The 20,791-nt window shown below is 43.6% G+C and overlaps 1 protein-coding gene across 1 annotated transcript in view; it reads right to left on the minus strand.

The window, feature by feature from the left end:
* The window catches only part of Synpr (synaptoporin), a 346,185-nt gene that overhangs the window by 120,710 nt on the left and 204,684 nt on the right, over nt 1-20,791 (minus strand). The window contains exon 3 of the mRNA XM_077795612.1: nt 14,186-14,310. Coding sequence (XP_077651738.1) covers nt 14,186-14,310 — 125 coding nt within the window. The remainder of the gene's footprint in view (nt 1-14,185; nt 14,311-20,791) is intronic.

Genomic DNA, 20,791 nt, shown 5'->3' on the forward strand with positions numbered 1-20,791 from the left:
TTTTTAAACTGTAGAAACTCATCTGGCACCAGGGCTGAGCCTCAGTTGGAAGGGAATTCACATTACATTTTCATCGAGCCTTGCGCAGCAGAAGACATTTACATTCATTTTCTTCTATGGCACTTTTTGTTCCTATGGGGAATATTTATGCTTTCCTCCCTTTTTTAAAATCTGCATAAAGCAAACATTAAACTCTCTCATTCTTTAGAGAACGTTCCTGCTCTAAAGGGTCTGTAGTCCCTCTGTAAAGACCATGGTAATTGGAGCAGTAATTTTAGATTTGAAAGTGGTAAAGTTCATGTCAGCCTAAGACAGTGTCTTTTACTGAGAAAAAACCTCATGTTTAATGGTGTATCACCCTTGGCATTCCTCTCTCTCCACTACTGCTGGGATGACTCAAAGAAGATCCAAGGAAACAGAGTCTTCTCATTTTGCCAGGCAATAAACGAAATCTAGAGACAAATATGAATAAATGCTCAGAAATTAACTCTGAAGACCAACTCTTTCATGAGACTTTTTTTTTTTTAATTTTAAATCGGTGAGGGAACAAGGATCAGCAAATCTCTTTCATAACCACATATTGGATGAATTCTTTTTAATGCCAGAACTTAATGAATGTTAAGATGAACACCATGATGTAAATTAATTCAATATTGTTTATTCCCAAGAATTTCTATTATACTGTGTAAATACCAATTTGTTAGTTGAGGCAATTTGTTATAGAATTCCTTGTCATTAGTAAAGATTCACAGAGCCTTAATTCTAATTATCTACAGTGGGACTCTCTGATGGTCAACTGGGTAGATGCTTCTGGAACATTTGTGCAAATTCCTGTATAATTGAGGTCTTGCTATAAATCCTGAATGGGCAAAATAACCTCTCTCTGCAGAGAAACAGGCACTTCCTCTTAGGCATATAAACTGCTTTCTAAGGAGGAATTTGGCAAAATCTATAAAAATTTAAAGCGATACCTCTGGGCTCAGGAATTTACCCTACAGATGAAATTACAAGACTGTGTTAGTCACAGCATTGTTTGCCATAGTAGGAAACTGAGACAATCTAAATGTGCATCAATATGTGATTGGCTTCATAAATTTTGGTATAGCTGTGTAGTCATGATAGAGCTTCATAATATGAGCCAAAGTGAAAAGACTTTTTAAGTAAAACTTAATTTGGAAAATTGGGCTTACTTTGCTTACATAGAATTGACTTGAGAGCAAATAAATATATAAAGAGAAAGTCTGAGGGCTGAGGCTGGGGCTCAGTGGTAGAGCGCTGGCCTAGCATGTGTGAGGCCCTGGGTTCAGTCCTCAGCACCTCATAAAAATAAATAAATAAAATAAAGGCATGCTGTCCATCTACAGCTAAAAAAATAATAATAAAATTAAAAAAGAGAAATTCTGCAATGATCCACATCAAAACTCCTCACAGGGCTGTGGTTGTAGGGCACTTGCTTAGCATGTGTGAGGCCCCGGGTTCAACCCTCAGCACCATATAAAGATAAATAAATAAAATAAAGGTATAAGAAATAAAAATACAATGACATTATTTTTTAAAAAAGAACTCCTCACAGTGATTATCTCTGAGAAGTTCTATTAAAGGGGATTCTGATATTCTACTTCATCCATTTCTGTATAATAAAATCATTTTGAAAGAATAAAGACTTTATTTTAGAGCAGTTTCAGGTTCACAGCAAAATTGAAGGGGAAGGTCCAGAGATCTTCCATTTTCATGGTACCTAGGCGCAGCCTCCCCCATGATGAACATTCCCCACCAGAGAGGTAGATGTGTCACGACTAATAAAGCTGCCTCCTCCACGTGTTATTATCCTCCAACGTCCATCGTCCACACTGGGGTTCACCCTTGGTATTGTCTGTTCTATGTGCTTGGACAAATGAACACACGATAGGATGTATTCCGTATTACAGTGCCATCCACAGTATTTTCACTGCCTTAAAAAGCCTTTTTTATTCTGCTGATTCCCCCCTTCTCTCCCACTCCCAATCCTTGGTAATCACTGATCTTTTTATTTACAGCCTCCATCATTTTGCTAGCAGGATTTTTAGAATAGAATAAAAAATTGGTTTTTTCTAATAAAAAAAAGATACTTTAAAATGTGGTAATAAGCAACAGAGAATCTAACTGTTTTAGACAATGGAAAGTAAGACGGCATAAACAAGGGTGGAAAATGAAACCCCGGTGGATATTTTAAAATAAAACATATGTAGAGATCATTGAGCAAAATTCACAGCTCATTTCCAAAGATGTTCAAAGCGAATCAAGTAGACCTCAGAAACTCCACCTCTGTACTAGAAAAGTGGTTCTGCGCTTTCCACTTATTTCTGATATCTCTGTGCTAAGCTCCAGGGGCATTATGATGGAAGATTCTCCACTGCAATCAAAGATGCTCCATTTTCCTGATTAATATCTGGGAACTCTGAACTCCAGCTTCTCTTCACAAGCCACCTCTTCACCAGGGAAGCGAGAACCTACCATAGCATTAAAACCTTTGGAACAACTTTATTTCAGAAAAATCCTGTACTTCATGGAACTTCTTACCACCCATCTCCAAGTGACAGCTGCCACTTTGGTGGAGAGTCTTTCAAAATGAAACGTATGAGCTTTTGCAGATGGATCAACAACCACTCATTTAGTTCGAATTCCAACCAGCTGCAAAAAGGAAAAGAGGCTGACCATTTCAGCTCCAGCCTGGAGTTGTTTTGCAAACTTCCCTGTTTATGCTTGGACTTGAGAAGTCAAATGGAAAATAAATGCCAGTCATTCTAAATCCTGAAGAGCACAACGCACCTGAGAACCAGTCCCCACGTCCCTCCTGGCCTGCCTCACTTGCCTGCGATACAGAGTGGGCTCTAAATGTGACCGTGGGGAAGGGGTGTTCGCAATCAGTGGATTAATCCACTGATGTGGATCCACTGGGTGGCACCTGTAGGCAGTTAGGGTGTGGCTGGAGAAGGTGGGTCATTGAGGATGTGCCTTTGGGGTTTAAATCTTGTCCCTGATGAATGGAGCTCCCTCTCTGCTTCCTGGTTGCATGTCCAGAGCGGCTCTCCTCCTCCAGGTCATCATGGTGGGAGGGCCTGAACCTCAGAAACCATGAGTCAAAATTAACTTTTCCTCCTCTAAGTTGTTCTTATCATAACTTTTGGTTGCAGAGATCAAAAAAAGTCCACCAAAATGCATTCTTTCTGACTTCCACCCTCATTTCCGGTTGGCCTAGAGGGAAAAGGCAACTAGGATTTCTTCATTTTTTTTTCAGGAGACAGGCTCAGTAGCATATTGTGGAGGCAGTGAAATTGCTACCCTTTGCCCATTATTATGACATTTAAATTACATTTGCTTTCTTGTGAAGTTTATGGGTCTGCCTTCGAAGAGTAACATATGCTATAATACATAATTTGGGAACAACAAAAAATGGAGACATCCATTGGCTTCTTCCTGGTAGTTTCCTTTTTCTATTTTGTCATGTTCAAGATAATAAACAAGGCAAGTGTTAGCTTGAGTCAAAGTGTAATCCCAATTTAAAAGAATCCATCAATGTTAACACACAAATATCAGGCTACTGCAAACTGAAGCTCTATCCAATTTTCTTTAGGTCAGCAATTCTCTACTTTCCACATGTCTAAAATTATTGGATGCTTATTAAAATGCCAGTCCTGGACCTTACCACCATGATGCCAGAATGCTGAAGAGGTAGGTCTGATGCAGAATCTTGGAATCTCTTTTTTTTTTTTTTGGTACTGAGGATTGAACCCAGGGGCGCTTAACCTTGGAGCCACATCTCTAGCCATCCTCTACCTTTTTTTTTTTTTTTTTGAGACAATTCTCAGTAAGTTGCCTAGGGCCTCGCTAAGTTGCTGAGGCTGGCCTCAAACTTGTGATCCTCCTGCCTCAGCCTCCCAAGCCACTGGGATTATAGGGAGGCTTGTATCACTGTGCCTGGTTTGGAACCCTCATATGTAACAAACTTTCTACAGACTGTGAGGCGGGCAGAGAGCCTCTGAACCTTGCATTAAGAACAAATCTAAAGCCTGGGACCTCTGAGGAGTCCTGGAAGGGTCATGAGGAATGTGCATCTCTGCCTTACAGTTGTTCAAGATGCCCCAGCCCTGACACTTCTGCGTTTCAGTTCTGGCTGTCAAATAGCTACCCAGTGAGTCAGCTTTAGCACTCACCTGTCTTCCTTTGACCTTGCAGCCCTTGGACACTTCAATTTATCTCATGGCTCCCCAAACACCATTCTATCAAGGATGGTTTGGGGTTGGGGAGGAAGAGGGAAGACAAGTTTCTATCCACTCAACTGATACCAACTTAACCTCATCAGGTGCACTGTGTGGCTTCTAGCTATCTGCTTGAGGGGACGCAAAGAGAGTTCTCTTTCCAGAAGAGAAGAAGGTACAGGTGGAGGTTAATGAGACCATGGAGTGGGCACCTAACATTTTCAAAGGACTTTCTACAACATAGAGATATGAATTGATGGTTCTATCTGACGTACACTGCAGCTGACTTCTTTTCCAGACAACTCAAACTCTCTCTTACTCTAGGAGGAGGGAAAAAAAAACCAAAAACAAAAAAAATGACCCATGTAAGAGAGAACTGGAACTCAGTTTTTGCAACTTTGAGAGAAGTCCTGTTTGTGTTCTTCTGGGGTATAAAGCTCTCACCGCATCCCCCATGCCTGCTCTGCAAGTGACACACAGTGAGACCAAGAACTAAGAACTATGTAAAGAGCCCTCTCAGCACACACTGATTTAATCTCTGCCACTTGTCACCTCCCTGTGGGAGCTCAACAGAAACAAAAGCCTTGATTACAGAACCTACAATCATTTTTGTTCTGTGCCCAAATCCTGATCTTTCAAAGCTTGTTCAGCTTCTACCTAAATAGGGCAAGCTTCCCGGCAAGCCCTGTGAGGGTGAATGAAAGAAACTGGAATTTTTACATCTCTTGCTTTTTCTGCAAGGGGGTGACTGAGGTGCTACCAGGGACCCTTCCTGGCCAAGGTCAGGTTCTATTTTCTCCTGACTTAGAGGTCTTCTTGTCTTTTAAGAAGACTTCAAACTAGCCTTCTCATTGGGTACATCAGGGAACTGAGGTTTAGTCGGGGGTCTGTGCTGGTCATTGCCTGTGTGTTCTCGATTCCCCTGATGTTCCTGTCCCGCCCAGTTTTGCATCTTGGGGGCTTGATTCTGGCCCACTGGCTTCCAGTGGTGGGAGAGGAGAGGGCAGGAGCAAAGGAGAAGCCAACATATTTCTCCCCCTTTCTCTTGGGCCTCTGGGGAGCATCTCTGGCAATGGCCACATCCCTTCCCTAATTGGATCAACCCCTATTCATGCCTCTTGCTTAGGGGTCAGTCCAATTTTTTCTCTTTTTCGGGCCACATATTAAATACTCTAGGCTTTTATAGGCCAAGAGGCAACATTGAGGATATTTGATACATACTTATTCAGTATTTAATACAGAATAATTTTTAAATGTAAAAAACCATTCTGTGAGCTTCATTCTTTATACTCGTTTTAAAAATTGAACACCTGGCATACGCTCTTTTGCCCTGAATAGATTCTGACGGATCTGAGAGGCAATGACCTGTTTCAAGCCATCTTCTGTGCAATGGGGGCTATTAACCACTCCATAAATCTCTGTGTGTCTTCTGGTCTCCGGGAATGCATGCACAAACACGTCGCAAAGGAATCGCGGGGACCCGTCCTTCCAGTCCAGCCAGATGGCTGCCTGTTTGTGTGGACTGTGGAGGTGGAGGCTGTTAGTTGGTGCTGAAAGGCCAGTGGCCCCCAGGGGTACCCACAGACCAGCGTGAGGAACAAGGATCTTAAAATATTGAAGTCGTTCTCCATCTTGAGCTGTGCTACCCAACCTCACTGGCAAAAGGGCTGAGTCGTAGATGTGAGTGAGCACCAGATGTGAGACGTGGAGGGCCACGCAGAGGCACCGTGCCTGACCGTCCCCACCGACCCCACCTGTTCCAGGCTACCCCTGTGTCTTTCCTGATGGCTGCGAAGACCTCCTTCCTGTCCCCCTTGACCTCACCCCTGCTTCCTCTCTCTGACGTTTATCTACTTTAACAGCTAGATCGTTTTTTAAATCATAATATCCATTTTTATTTGAACATAGTCTGTTTTTTTATGAATGATCATTCTGGGCCAGGTCTTTTATAAACAAGGGCCCCTCTGCTCAGACCCTCCAATGACTTCCAGTTTCAATCACTGTACAGTCCAGACTTCTCATGTTAGCCCACCAGACCCCGGGGACCTGGCCTCTGCCTCTCTCTTCCACTCCATCTTCTGCCAGGTCCCTTTCGCAATTTCCAGTCCAGCAAAACATGGCTTCCTTGCTGACCCCCAACCCTCCCCACGCTGGACGTCAGGCCCCTGCTCTTGTTCTCTCCCTGGAATACAACCCTCAGAGATCTGTGAGGTGGTCTTTCTCTCTCTTTCCTTTCGGGTGTGCTCTGAAGTGTCATTTCATCATTCGGGTTTTTAATCTGAAATAGCACCACCTCTCCCTTCGCGTTTTAATACTCTTAACTTCGTTTCAAGACTTTCATTAGCGCTTGACACTTTGCCTTAACTCTTACGTTCTGATCTCATACCTACTTTCTCTTTCATTCACTCTTCCTTGAGAACTTGTCCAGACCTCCTCCTGACACAGGGCATTCTGGACCATCAAAGCCGAGATCACGTGACCCTCTCCAGCCCCACCAACGATTCTCTGCATAAAACTCATTTTCCTATAGAAATGACGACTGTGGGGAAAAAAGGATATGTGTACATACGTATGCACACCCATATTTATTTATTTATCTTTCTTACTTTTTTATTGTCTTCTGGAGCAAGAAGCCAGGCCTACTATACCAACCCATACATACCAAATATCTGTATGTTCAGGGCCTCATCCACTGTAGATGATCAATCAGTTTTTATGGAGAGAATGAATAAATGATGCAGGATGAGCTCATCCATAGATCTAGGAAAATGACTGAAGAATCTCCCCATGGTACAGAGGTTCTGGGGGAACCACCCATATTTCTGGTTCTGGCCACTTCTGTATACAATGCTGGCTTTCTGAGGCCAGTATCCACACTGCCTGACTGAGGCCTTTCTGAATGGCAGGCTCATGCTTGATCTGCAAGCCACACCAGGGAGTTAGCACCTGCCGGAGCAGCTCTCGACCAATGACCAGCAGGAGCAGCTGGATAGTGACCCCTGCCTGACGCAGGTACTGTTGAAACATGGTGCCCGCCGTGTCCCAGAGTCTCGGGTGCTCTACTTGCTCATGGTGATAACTTGCCTCATAATCCATTCTTCATCTGCTCCTTCCCTCTCCTACATCACATCTTCATTCCTCAATGGTATACTCCAGGGATCTACCAAGAAAGCTACTTGAATTCAAATCCTTATTACAGTGATGCAGCCACATCTATAGCAGCTCAATTCACAATAGCTAAACTATGGAACCAACAACTATGGAACCTCCAACAGATGAATGGATAAAGAAAATGTGGTCTATATACACATAATGGAATATTACTCAGCTTAAAGAAGAATGAAATGATGGCATTCACAGGAAAATGGATGGAGCTGGACATTATCATGCTAAGCAAAATAAGCCAATCCTAAAAAACCAAAGGCCTGATGTTTTCTCTGATATGTGGATGCTGATTCATAATTGGGGGTGGCGGGTAGGTGGGAGGAATGGAGGAACTTTGGATTGGGCAGAGGGGAGTGAGGGGAGGGGAGGGGTATGGTGGGGAGATGGTGGAATGAGACAGATATTATGACCCTATATACATGTATGATTGCAGGAGCTGTGGGACTCTGCCTCACGTACAGTCATGTACAGAGGAACCATGGACAGAGGAATGAGAAGCTGTGTTCCATTTGTGTACAATGGGTCCATGCTGCATTCTTCTGCCATGTATAACTCATTAGAACAAATAAAAAATGGAATAAAGAGAAGAAGGTGTTTTGGGGAAAACCCCAGCTGAGACATGCATTATAGCCAATTCCTCGCCCACCACTCTCCTTTTAGAGAGCCTTGCACCTAAAGCATTTCAACCTGGCATTTGTACAGGCTGGGAGGGCCCCGTGGGGTAGGGTATAGATTAATTTATCACTCACTAATTAACGTCTTCCATGCCAACAGTCATTGTGCACATTTGTATAAATTTTTGTGATTCCTACAAACATTCTCTACAAATGATTATTCCTTTCTTCATCCTCAAAAATGTCTTGTCCTTGGCCTACTGCGGAACTCTGACGCCCAATCCTTCTGCTAGACCCTGTTATTAATGGTAACAGCAATGATGCAATTCAGGGACCGCTTGATACGAGCCAGACTCTCCTACCTGATTAGCTTGCATTATCTAGAGGAGAGGCCCTTGCTAGAGCAGGAGCGAGATTCCATTATTCTTTCCTTTTACAGTAAGGGAGCCCGGGGGTCCTGGGCTCCACAGGGCTCACTGCCCAGCCCTCCTCTCAGGCTGGGAATCTGTAACCCGTCCACCCCCTGCGTGGCAGAGCTTGGATTGAAGCCAGGAAATTGCCCTGGACCCTGCAGCCCACATTTCCACGAAGCCACCAAGTCTCATCTTCCCCAGAAAATTTAGTTTGGGGCACAACATTAAAATGACATCCTGTCGTCAGAAAGTTTCTACCCTTTTAGCCAGAAAGAGGGGCGTTTTTTGGTAATGAGAAACCATAAACGAATGCTTAAATGTAATTGCAAACGAAGCATTTCCTGAACACAAGACGTAAAAAATTGCAGCCCTTAACATTTTTATTTTCCCCAAACTGGCTCTTTTTGGTTAAAAAAAAAATGCTTATCATAATCACTCTTGGGCATGAATATTCCTCCTGTTCCCACCCGGGCAGAGCCGGCATTGCTAGATGATGGCCCTGCTCCCCCAGCTTTCCTGACAGTTATTTCCACCTACCCCCGGGTTCCAAAGAGGAGCACGGAGCCAGGGAGGATTCATGAGGTGAGGGAAGGGCCCTGTTATGCAGCCCGTGCCCTGCTGGGCAGCCCAGCTGGCCTCTCCTCAGTACCGGCACCCACCCTTTGAAGTCTCTGTTCCAGGGATCACAAGGGTCAGGCTGAGCCTCGTTTCTCCTCCCTCACTGATGCCAAGCAACCTCCCAGATACCGCATTAGTGCCCCGATGACTTCTCCATCTGTCACTTCATTTCTCCTTGAAGTTTAGTGAGAAGAAAAAAAAATTGGACTCATAATAATACCTCACAGAGCCTCCTAAATAAACATTAGAGAGTTAAAAGCAAATCAATCAATGTTAGGCAATAAAGTAGGTGCACATTTTAGTGTCTGCATTTAGGCCCTGCTTATCGTGGGAGTTGCTGTGATTTTGGATAAAATACAATGTAAGGAAAAGGTTGGCCTGATGTGTTGGTGCATGCCTGTCATCCCAGCAGCTTGGGAGGCTGAGGCAGGAGGATCATGAGTTCAAAGCCAGCCTCAGCAACTTTGTGAGACCCTGAACAACTTAGTAAGACCCTGTCTCTAAATAAAACATTAAAAAGGGCTGGGGATGGAACACATCATTTGTTTGTGAATTAACTAGAATAATTATTTTTTAGTTTTCTCGTTTATTTTTAATTACTCTTACTTGATTATGAAATAAAATAATGTACTAAAAGAAAACTCACCAAATGCCAGGCCTTATTTTAAACATTTTGCATGTATTTCATTTAATATATTTAACGTTATTGTGAAAGAGGTCATTCTATCTCTGCTCCACAGACAAGGAATAGGAATGATAAATGAGTTTTCTCAACATTACACAGCTAAGCTTTTGTTTGTTTGTTAGTTTGGCATATGCAACACTTTGTAACATGATTCATAGCTAGAGTAAGTGAGGATCTACTTGACTGATTAATTGATTGATTGATCTTCCTTAATGATGATAGATTTCTCAAGCAATGCCAGCATCTTAGGTTCAACCTCTTAGGAGCAGACCCTGAGGTCAGGATTTGAGTGCGACTCATTTGGAGAGGATTCGTCTTTACAAACACCAACAGGGCAATTGCAAAGTAAGATGGGACAGGAAAAGAAGATAATCAAAGCTTGTTGGTGATCAGATCTGCACTGTAGGTGGAGTCGGCCTGCTGAGTGACCCTGCAAAGGGACAGAATATGCCTTAGAGTTGTACCACCCAAGGGCTGGTCATTGCATGAAGGCTACTGTAGGGGACATTCACTTCCCAGGATTTCTGGCCTGTCCTGCCTATTGATCAGTCAAGATTCTGCAATAAACAAAAATATTTGCCGGATGCAGTGGCACACACTTATAATCCCAAGTGGCTCAGGAAGTTGAGGCAGGAGGATGGCAAGTTCATATCCAGTCTCAGCAAAAGCCAGGCCCTAAGCAACTCAGTGGTTAACTCACCTGGGTTTAATTCTGGTAACCATCCCTGCCCTCCCCACCCCAAAAAAGAAAAATATTTAATGGTTATGGGGGCTTATAGTGAGAAGGGTAGGCATGAATGGTACGGAGATAGGGCAGATGGACGGCAGTGGTAATATCTGCTCCAGCCTGCCTGCATAAAACAAATCAAAATCATGACACAGTATATAGTCTTGTATTCTATGCAGAGTGTATTTCACGTATCTTTTTTCCCCTACTTTTTTATTGGTGCATTGTACTGGAGATAATGGTGGGATTGTTGCTACATATCTGTCCATGCACACGATAGAACCCTATAATTTGGTCAGAATCACTTTCCAGCACTCCCCCCACCTCTTCTCACTCCTGGTCCCTTTCCTCCATTCTACTGATCTTTCATTGATATTTACATATCTTTAAATATTGAGAAAATGACATTCAATGGCTGCCTAGCATTTCACGCTTTGGCTTATAAAGAAAGTAGAGTACTGAGTCCAGAAGGACCCTACTCCCAATTCATCAAGCAAACTGCATACCAACAGAGCATATTATACTGGATGAGAAAACTATGTGTTTTACTCACAAATCAAAAGGAAGGCCAGGTGAAAAATGTTTTCTCTCCACAGTAAAATAACAGGTTGTTGAATGGAAATTCTTTCTGATAAAGGTACAAGTTAAGCCAGGCGTGGTGGTGCACGCCTGTAATCTCAGAGGCTCTGGAGGCTGAGTCAGGAGGATTGCAAGTTCAAAGCCAGCCTCAGCAACAGTGAGGTGCTAAGCCACTCAGGAGACCCTGTCTCTGAATCAAATACAAAATAGGGCTGGGGATTTGGCTCAGAGGCCGAGTGCCCCTGAGTTTAATCTATGGTACCCCCGCCCCAAAAGAAAGCACAAGTCAAAAATACACATGTGTGGAGGTGGAAAAGGAATTGCCTATTTGGGCCAAGTTATCAAAAGCAGCACTTGGGTATTTTGTGAGTTAGCTAGGATTTTTCTAATTGACATTATTTTACATCTTGAAATATTTGTCTGATAACCACTTCAGTAGCTTTCTTTGATCTGTCATTTGCAAAATAACTGTTTTTGTTCAGATGACTTGGCATTTGAATTTGTTGTCCTCATCTTTGCAACAAACTGAACAGAAGACACTGAATGCTCTTATTTCTCGGGTTATGAGCAAATCATTGACATTGGCTTGTGAAGTTTTAGGAGCACATGAATTTTTTGCCTTACTGAGAATTGAACCCAGGGGCATTCTACCAGTGAGTTACACCCCCAGCATTTAAATTTTTTTTTTTTTTTGTACCAGAGGCACTCAACCACTGAGCCCCATCCCCAGCCCATTTTATATTTTATTTAGACACAGGGCCTGGCTAAGTTGCTGAGGCCCTGTGATAAAAGGCTCCTTTCTTCCTGAACAGTGGGTTTTACATTGCTTTTAGGAGACTGGGGCTTCCCAGGAGGTATTGGAGAGTCTTCAGGGTATGGGATGATGGGGATGGACCATTGTGTGGCAGAGGAAGAGAGCCCAGGAGGACCATCCCAGAGCTTCAAGCTCATGTCCTCCCAACCTTGACTGTTTTACAGGGTGGGGAGGGGTACTAGGGATTGAACTCAGGGACACTCAATCACTGAGCCCTACATCCAGCCCTATTTTGCATTTTATTTAGAAACAAGGTCTCACTGGGTTGCTTAGCACCTTGATGTTGCTGAGGCTGGCTTTGAACTCATGATCCTCCTATCTCAGCCTCCCAGGCTGCTGAGATTACAGGCGTGTGCCACTGCTACTGACTCTGACTTAATGGATTATTGACTGAGGTTAGTGAACATCCCATGCCCATCTCCTGTCCACTGCCAATTCTCCACTCTGACCCTAGATCCTGAATGCTCTTGGGTGAGCAGGCATCAGCATGGCCACTCTCCTCCACAAGCCAAAGGCTTCATCTAGAACTTTCAGAAGTGTCAAACACCCCCAGCCCATATCCACCAGCACAGCTAGCTATCACCACCAGATTGCCACGGATGACATGCTTAGTATTTCTGAGCTCTACTCTGTAATTAGTTAAAAACAGTCCTGGTGCAAGGGTGTCTGCAAATCTTAAAATTTAACAGTCAGAATATTGGTATAAATGTCACTTCTCTGTGATTCATTACCTATGAATTGAGGCCGCTTTGTCTTAGACTAGGAAAAGTTTGATAGACCAATATTGAAAAGGTACATTCCATGATATACAAAGCCTCTGAGATATCCAGTGGGGAAAAAATGAGTTTTTGTGTATTTGGGGGGAATACCGTGCTTCTTTAGATGATTTCAAAATGAGCATTAGAAAGCTAAAGTGCTAGCCAGGCGTGGCGGCCCACACCTGTAATCCCAGTGACTGGGGAGGCTGAGGCAGGAGGATTGCAAGTTTGAGGCCAGTCTCAGCAACTTAGTGAGGTCCCAAGCATCTTAGTGAGACCCAGTATCAAAATAAAATAAATAAATAAATAAGAGCTGGGATGTGGCGCAGGGGTAAAGCACTTCTGGGTTAAATCCTCAGTACCAAAAAAAAAAAAAAAGTGCTAAAAAGTATTTCTTAGATTTGATTCTACTTTAACACTCTTCCTCCCAGTGACTCTTTTTCTCTCCCACCTCTTCTCCTTTCCTATTTTTCCTCCTTCATTTCTTTCCATTTAGTAACATTAGTTATCTAGGTCTCCATGAAAATAGTCTTGAAAAACACTGTACTTATCTGTTTTTTTTTTAAGTGTGGGGGTGCCAATTTTTACTCGTTTTCTGTAATCATAGCACCAGCACCATGCTTGGTACAAAATGAATACTAGCAAACATTCGTTAGTTGAAAGGAACAGGAGAGTATAGTAACAAGATGTCAATATAATGCATTGTATGTTGTTTTTGAAAAACAGACCCGTAATTTGATGCCAATTATATGGGAGTTTTACATAAATTCACCATATTTTCCTTGAGTTCAATTAATCCACTTTGGCTCTATAGATCCGAATCAAAAGATGTGAGGTTTGGGATAGGCATTGAGCCATCATTTAGTATACAGGACCCAAACATAGATAAGGCATGGTCTTTCATGCTGAATTTGTAAAGAGGCTTACACTCCTCACAGTTTAAGTGTATCAATAGAGATCTGAGCCCTGGCTCAAGACAGGGGGGCTCAAACACTGACCCCATCTCTCACTGGCTAAGGGAATATGAGCAAACACACCTGCGCCTCAGTTTCCTCATTTGTGGATGGAGAGGGTGATAGTACACCCTTTCAGGGTCAGTGTGATGATGTAATGCAATTACACAGGTCAACCGGCTGAGCAGAGTGCCCGGCCCAGGGAAAAGTATTCAGTATTAATATTATTAAATGCATTAAATAGCCAGAACTGCATAGTCAATAGGATATGAAAGGTGACACCAACCTGGAGAGAATTTGGAAACCCTAAGGATGGAGAAATGGAATGGAGGAGAACTGTAGAACTGGGGTAGCTGTATTGATCGCCCCCAATATCCTGGGTAATAAGTTGATTTTGTTGGGGGTATTTTTCTGTTTTGTTTTGTTTTGGAGGACCGTCCATTCTGACTTGCAGGTACAACTCATGATCCTTCTGGGGTGGGGAAGCGGGGGGACACCCCTTTGGGAATCTCACGGGTGTGAGCAGGGTCCTTTCAGTGTACCCAGAAGCCCCTGGGAGAAACCCCAGATGGAAGAAAGCCCCCTCTTTGGGAAGCCGGGGAGCAAAGGGCCACGGCCTACCTGAAGGGGTAGGCGAAGGCTATGTCGATGCTGAGGTCACTTTCTGTCTTGTTGACGCAGTCCACACTGAGCCGAAGGCCTCCAGAGTAGCCACCGCATGTTGCAAATGCAAAGATGGCAAAAAGCTGTCGGGGAGAGAGAGAGGGAAGGTGCCATTAGGACGGCGTTGACCTAAATATGTAAATTAAATTATGTACGTGAAATAAAATCATATACATGATACATGATATATGAATACTTACTTATGATATAATTTATTTATATATGGTATATATCATATATATATTTATTTATAATATTATTTATTTATATATATTTTACATATGATATTTTTATGTTTTTATATATTTTAAAAATATGTAATGCATATATGTTATATATGATATATTTTTAAATTTTAATATTTATTTTATAGAATGATATTTTATATATTTTATTACATATTTATGTGTAATATTTTAATACATTCTATTTAATATGATTTGTTATGCATATTATTATATATTTAATATTTTGTATTTTATCTATTTTATTTTATATCTGCATTAATTATATATAATAATTAAAATTAGGAGTTTAGGGTCTGGCTCAAGGGTGGCTGTGGTCCTTTCAAAGAGCTCCCTCATATTTGGTTAAGGCTGGGGCTTGAAACTTGCAACGATGGTGAGGTCTAGAGAATCATCTGGTGAGCTAGAGGAATTGTTGGGGACCAGGGCTGTGTCCCTTCTCAGTGTGTAAAGAGCTGCCATGCATCAGAGGGAGGAGACGTAATGTCACAGTCAATGACCTGGAAAGCCGTGTGCTAATGGGTCACCCATGGAAGAGACTAGTTAATGATCACAATGCCTTATGAATCCTTCACAGGGAATGTTTGGTGGACAGTTTTATTTGTATTTAAATCAGTATTTAAAAACTAGAAACAAGACAGGCGCAGTGGTGCACACCTGTAATTCCAGCAGCTTGAGAGGCTAAGGCAGGAGGATCACGAGTTCAAGGCCAGCCTCAGCAACTTAGTGAGGACCTAAGCAACTCAGCAAAAACCCTGTCTCTGATAAAATATAAAAAAGGGCTGGGGATGTGGCTCAGTGGTCAAGTGCCTCTGGTACCAAACAAAACAAAACAAAAAACCAGCTCCATTAAGGAAAAAAAAAAAAATATATATATATATATATATATATATATATATATATATATATATATATATATATATATATATATATTAGATGTAGGAAGCAAGATATATTCATATATGCTAATGAGTGTGAAGCATTTAGAACAGATCCTCCCCACACAGTGTTAGCACTCAACAAATATTAGCAGACATTATTACTGTAAATAGTAGGTGCTGTGATAAGTTGTTCCAGGCCAAAAGGTAGGAAATTTAGATTCACTCCCTAGGCAAATCCACACAACCCTCAGCTCTCGGGAGTCAACATCCTAGCAACAGATTTTTTCAGAGTGCTTGCTTTCCTTCATAGTCTACCTAACCCATAGGGTTACAGGCATTCAGAGGCCACTCCAGCCCACTCCATAATCTGGGAATAAAGTACAGAACAGCAAGGCTGAAGGGGACCCCCATCTCTGTCCCTGGGGTGCAGATTTGCTGATTTTTTTCATGGCCAAATAATTTCATTATCAGTAGGAATGGGGAATAAGGAGAAAGTGATTTTAATTGTTCAGTAGTTGAATCTATATTTCATCATATAATACTGGATATCCCACCCCCTCTACCATGTCAAAATAGCATTTGTGGTAAGACTTCTTCTAGAAATTACCATGGAGTCTGAAGCCCTGGACTGTAGCTGTAGAGAGAACTCTTTCTGGCTCTAAGTTTCCTAATCTGTAAAACAGGGTCATTTTATAAAGCTCCCTCAACTGCTGAGAAAATTAAGTTGCTGAGTCTGGCCGTGAACCTGTGATCCTCCTGCCTCAATCTCCCAAGTCACCAGGATTACAGGTATGTGCCACCACACGCAGCCTGCTAGAATTTAAAAAGAGGAATATATACTTATGTGCCACCCTCTCCTAATTCACAGAGAGATTTGTGTGATATTTGCACATATGCATTTCTCAGGGTAAGAGCCTTTGGATAACTGAAGGATACACTTCAGCATTCAGTATAACCAAAAAAGTACACGTGGTAGCATTGGCCACTGTGGCCATTTGATGGGCCAGTTGTTGTGCCCAACATGTAACACACATGATCATATTTCCTGAAGACAACAGTGTTGTGATGAGCGTGTGAAGCTTAATATTCCTATGTTAAAAGTTTGGGAGGCAGCTTGGGGGAGGCTGAGGCAGGAGGATCTCTAGCCAGCCTCAGCAACTTATCCAGAACCTAAGCAACCTAATGGGACGCTGTTTCAAAAATAAATTAATTAATTAAAAGGGCTGGGGATGTGGCTTAGTGGTTAAATGCCTTGGGTTTAATCCCTGGTAACAAAAAAAAAAAAAAAAAAAACCACCCCAAAAAACAGAATAGAAAATAGAAATAGAATAATCACTTAATCACACTTAACCACTTCACAAATTTGTAATTAAAAAAAATTCCTTGGAGGGGCATTTAAAACACATCAAGTTCAAGTTCAAGTTAAAGCACCTGAAGATGAATCTTGTTCAGTTCAGTGCTTAATAGTTATGTAGAAACTACCTTGGCTTTTCATCTCATATTAAAGTTGTGTATCAGGTAGCAGGGTCTGATGAATACCGCCACGTGAAACTTAAGAGGGAATGATAAGTATGTATTTAACTTGTTCAAAGAGTTATAGGTGTGGAAAGGAGGCACCCAACTATTGAAACCATGTACACCATTAGTTTTTTTTTTTTTTTTTTTTCTTGGAGCCTTTATTGAGCTTTGAGAACACAAAGCATTAGACTCCAGGTAAATGTGATACCTGTGGCTTTCAGGTTGATTAAAGGGAAATCATACTGTGTGACCGACATGAAATTCACATGGTTTTGGTGAGGATTAAGCGGATAATGTCGGCAGGACACAGGAAGAGTCAGATCCTGCTGAGTGATTAGCTCATTACAGGGACGAGGATTCCATGTTTGAGAGAGTGAAGTCAGCTCCCCTACAGTGCATCAGACCGGGCGGGGGGCGGGGGGGGGGCCTGGTCCTGTAAATAGAACCATCAAGGCAAAGGGGACACACAGCTCTTGGGGTAGCTGTCGAGATTCTCTTCGTGCTGCAGAGCCAATGTAAAGTGGGAGGAAATGAAGGCAGTTCCCTTTCTAGTCCTCCCTCAGCCATTTCACTCCAAGTGACAGAGCAGGGCAGTTCTGGAGTTAGGCAGATTCGAGTTGGAGCCAATTGCTAGCCAGGGGACACTGGGTAGATGACTGTATTTCGCCTATAGCAGGAAATGTGGGTCAGGACACCAAGATCCAGAAGCAACACTTTATTAGTGGTGCCATGGCCCAGAGGGATGAGTCCCAAAGTCTGAGCCCCGAGCACAGCAGGGCTTTTACTTATGCATAAGTGAGTTTGGGGGACATTAAGGCCCCGGGGTGGTGCCATTCTATTGGAGGGTGCATTCTACATTCCTGATATATTGTACAAGCTTGTCAACAGCCTAGGGACTCCTAGATCATACGGCTTAGGGACTTTCACTGCACTAAGCCAAAGCAGGGGACTGTTCTGTCTCCACTGCTGTGTTTCCTGCATCTGCCACTGTAGTTATCTGTCACAGGTACCTGTCAGCCACTGCAGGCCTCTTTGGTTAAATGTCAGTCAGCAGAGCTGTTGGGTGTGAGCGTGCAAAGCCACAGCCTGTCACCTCTTACGCACCTAAAGTTCCCATCCTGTCCTGCCATACTCCCCATCCCAGTAACCACCTCTGATAAATCAGGGCTGAGCCACTGGTTCCTTCAGCAGATGTTTAATGGTCGACTCAACTGTATTCCTGCTGCTGAGTGCAGAAAGATCAGCACACCAGGGAAGAGACAGGGAAAGAAGTTCTCTGGCTATCATGGAGCTTAATGCTGCTTGAAGGAGAGAGAACCCCAAAGAATATACAAATAAAATCATTAGAAATTGTGTCTATATAATGATTGAAGGGGAAGCTGTTCTAGACAGAAAGGATGTTATATGGGATATAAGAACTAGAAGATAAAGAAGAGGAAGCCATGCAAAATGTAGGAGAGGAAGTGCCCCAGGCAGAGGGAGCAGCTTATGTGACAGTCCTCAGGGAGGAAAAGTGTGACAAGTTCAAGAAGCCGACAAAACATCAATTTGGTAGTTGGATGGTCAAAGGGTTTGAGATGGACACTGCCTACCTCGTAGGATTGTTGTCCATATTAACTGAGAGAACACCTCAGGCTCATAATCCTCAACAAATATTAAAATATCTTCTCCTGACGGGGAGTGGTGGCACATGCCTGTGATCCCAGCGGCTCAGGAGGCTGAGGCAGGAGGATCATGAGTTCAAAGCCAGCCTCAGCAAATTAGCAAGGCCCTAAACAATTCAGGGAGACCCTGTCTCTAAATAGAAGGGCTCTAAATAAAAGGGTTGGGGATGGGGCTCAATGGTCGAGTGCCCCTGGATCCAATACCTGGTGTGTGTAGGCAGGTATGTGTGTGAATCTTCTACTTCATCTTCTTTTTTCTTCTTCCTCTTATACCACTAACTATAGTTATTTTTTAAATTTTTTCCTTGGGGTGAGGGAGGTATTAGAAATTGAACTCAGGGGCACTTAACCACTGAATCACACCTCAGCCCTGTTTTGCATTTTATTTAGAGACAGGGTCTCACTGAGTTGCTTAGGGCCTCGCTTTTGCTGAGGCTGGCTTTGAATTCACCATTCTCTTGCCTCAGCCTCCTGAGCTGCTGGGATGACAGGCGTGCATCTGCTGGGATGTGGGATGTTCCCAAAAGCTCACATGTGAGACAATGCAAGAAGGTTCAGAGGACTCCAGTGTGAGACTGGGTGGTGAGAGCCTTAACCCAACCAGTGAATGGACCCCTGATGGGATTAACTGGGTGGTGGCTGGAGGAGGTGGGTGTGGCTGGAGGAGGGGGCATTGGGGGCGTGGCTTTGGGGTCTCTATGTGTCTCTGGAGAGTGGAGTCTCTCTCTGCTTCCTGATCACCATGTGAGCTGCTTCCCTCCACCACACTCTTCCTCCATGATGTCCTGCCTCCCCTCCAGCCCTGAGGAATGGAGGCTGCTGTCTGTGGACCCAGATCTCTGAAACCGTGAGCCCCCAAGTAAACTTTTCCTCCTCTCCAGTTGTTCTGGTCGGGTCCTTAAATCACAGTGGCAAAAAAGCTGACTAAAACAAATGGCTACAGACAACTTGATGAGGGGCATAAAGACACTGATGTGGGAGAGGGGGGGGGTGTCATTTTCTCCAAAATCTGGACTCTGCACATCTGTACCCACCTTTCTAGTAATGAAGCTGTGTCGCTCACCTTCACAGACACTGCAGGTACAACCCTGGGGACAAAAGCCCATCTTCCCAATCAAGGGAATTATCAAATCGTTGTGCTCCCAGGTTTCCTCAAGCTCCAGATTCAAACAATGAAAAAAGTCACCTGCCCTCTAGCACATCCAAAGATAATCAGCATCATAACCACTAGCCCAATCCGTCACCTCCCTCGAGGTCAGGAGACCTACATAAATCTCCGGCAAAGGCTCTCGTTTCACCACTGTCTGGGGGTGATCTATGACTCTGTTCCTAACAACAAAAAAATTACTCTCCAAATGGGCAAAATTAGCCCACAGAGAGTTCTTTTGTTAGCCTGATTAGAAATGCAGGCAGGTGAGAGAGCACAGAAGCACAGCCCAGCATTTCCTAGTGTAATCGGCATCCCTAAGCCACCATCGGCCAGGGCGGGGATGGTCTTTGCACAGGTAATGGCTCCACAGGTTTTTTTCCCCCTGGGAAGAAGGGCAAGCCTCTCCCACTTTGGAAGGAATGAGAGCTAATGAGAAATATCAGTGGCAGATGCTATTAATCTTTCTGGTGGATTTGCAAGTCAGAGTTGAAAACAATTGGCTGGAGGAGGACAGGAAATAAGACGGATGAATGGCTCTTGCCCTCATTCTGCATGAAGCCAGGGAGGGGCACCATCTCCAGGGCCTGGCATACAAGCCTCCCCAGGAAGGATGCCTTGGACCTAACGGGCCTATTATGGTGTGGATGTGAGGTGTCCCCCAAAAGCTCACGTGTGAGACGGTGCAGGAAGGTCCAGAGGAGACATGACTGGGTGGTGAGAGCCTTAACCCAACCAGTGAATGGACCCCTGATGGGATTAACTGGGTGGTGGCTGGAGGAGGTGGGTGTGGCTGGAGGAGGGGGCATTGGGGGCGTGGCTTTGGGGTCTCTATTTGTCTCTGGAGAGTGGAGTCTCTCTCTGCTTCCTGATCACCATGTGAGCTGCTTCCCTCCACCACCCTCTTCCTCCATGATGTCCTGCCTCCCCTCCAGCCCTGAGGAATGGAGCCTGCTGTCTGTGGACGGAGACCTCGGAAACCCTGAGCCCCCAAATAAGCTTTTCCTCCTAACATTGTACTTGTCAGGTCTTGTAGTCAGAGCAGAAAAAAAATAAACAAAAATAAAAACATCCCTGACTAAAACAAGGCCACAGGATGTAAGGAAGGA

Source organism: Urocitellus parryii, chromosome 3 (assembly GCF_045843805.1).
Source record: "Urocitellus parryii isolate mUroPar1 chromosome 3, mUroPar1.hap1, whole genome shotgun sequence".
Lineage (NCBI taxonomy): Eukaryota > Metazoa > Chordata > Mammalia > Rodentia > Sciuridae > Urocitellus > Urocitellus parryii.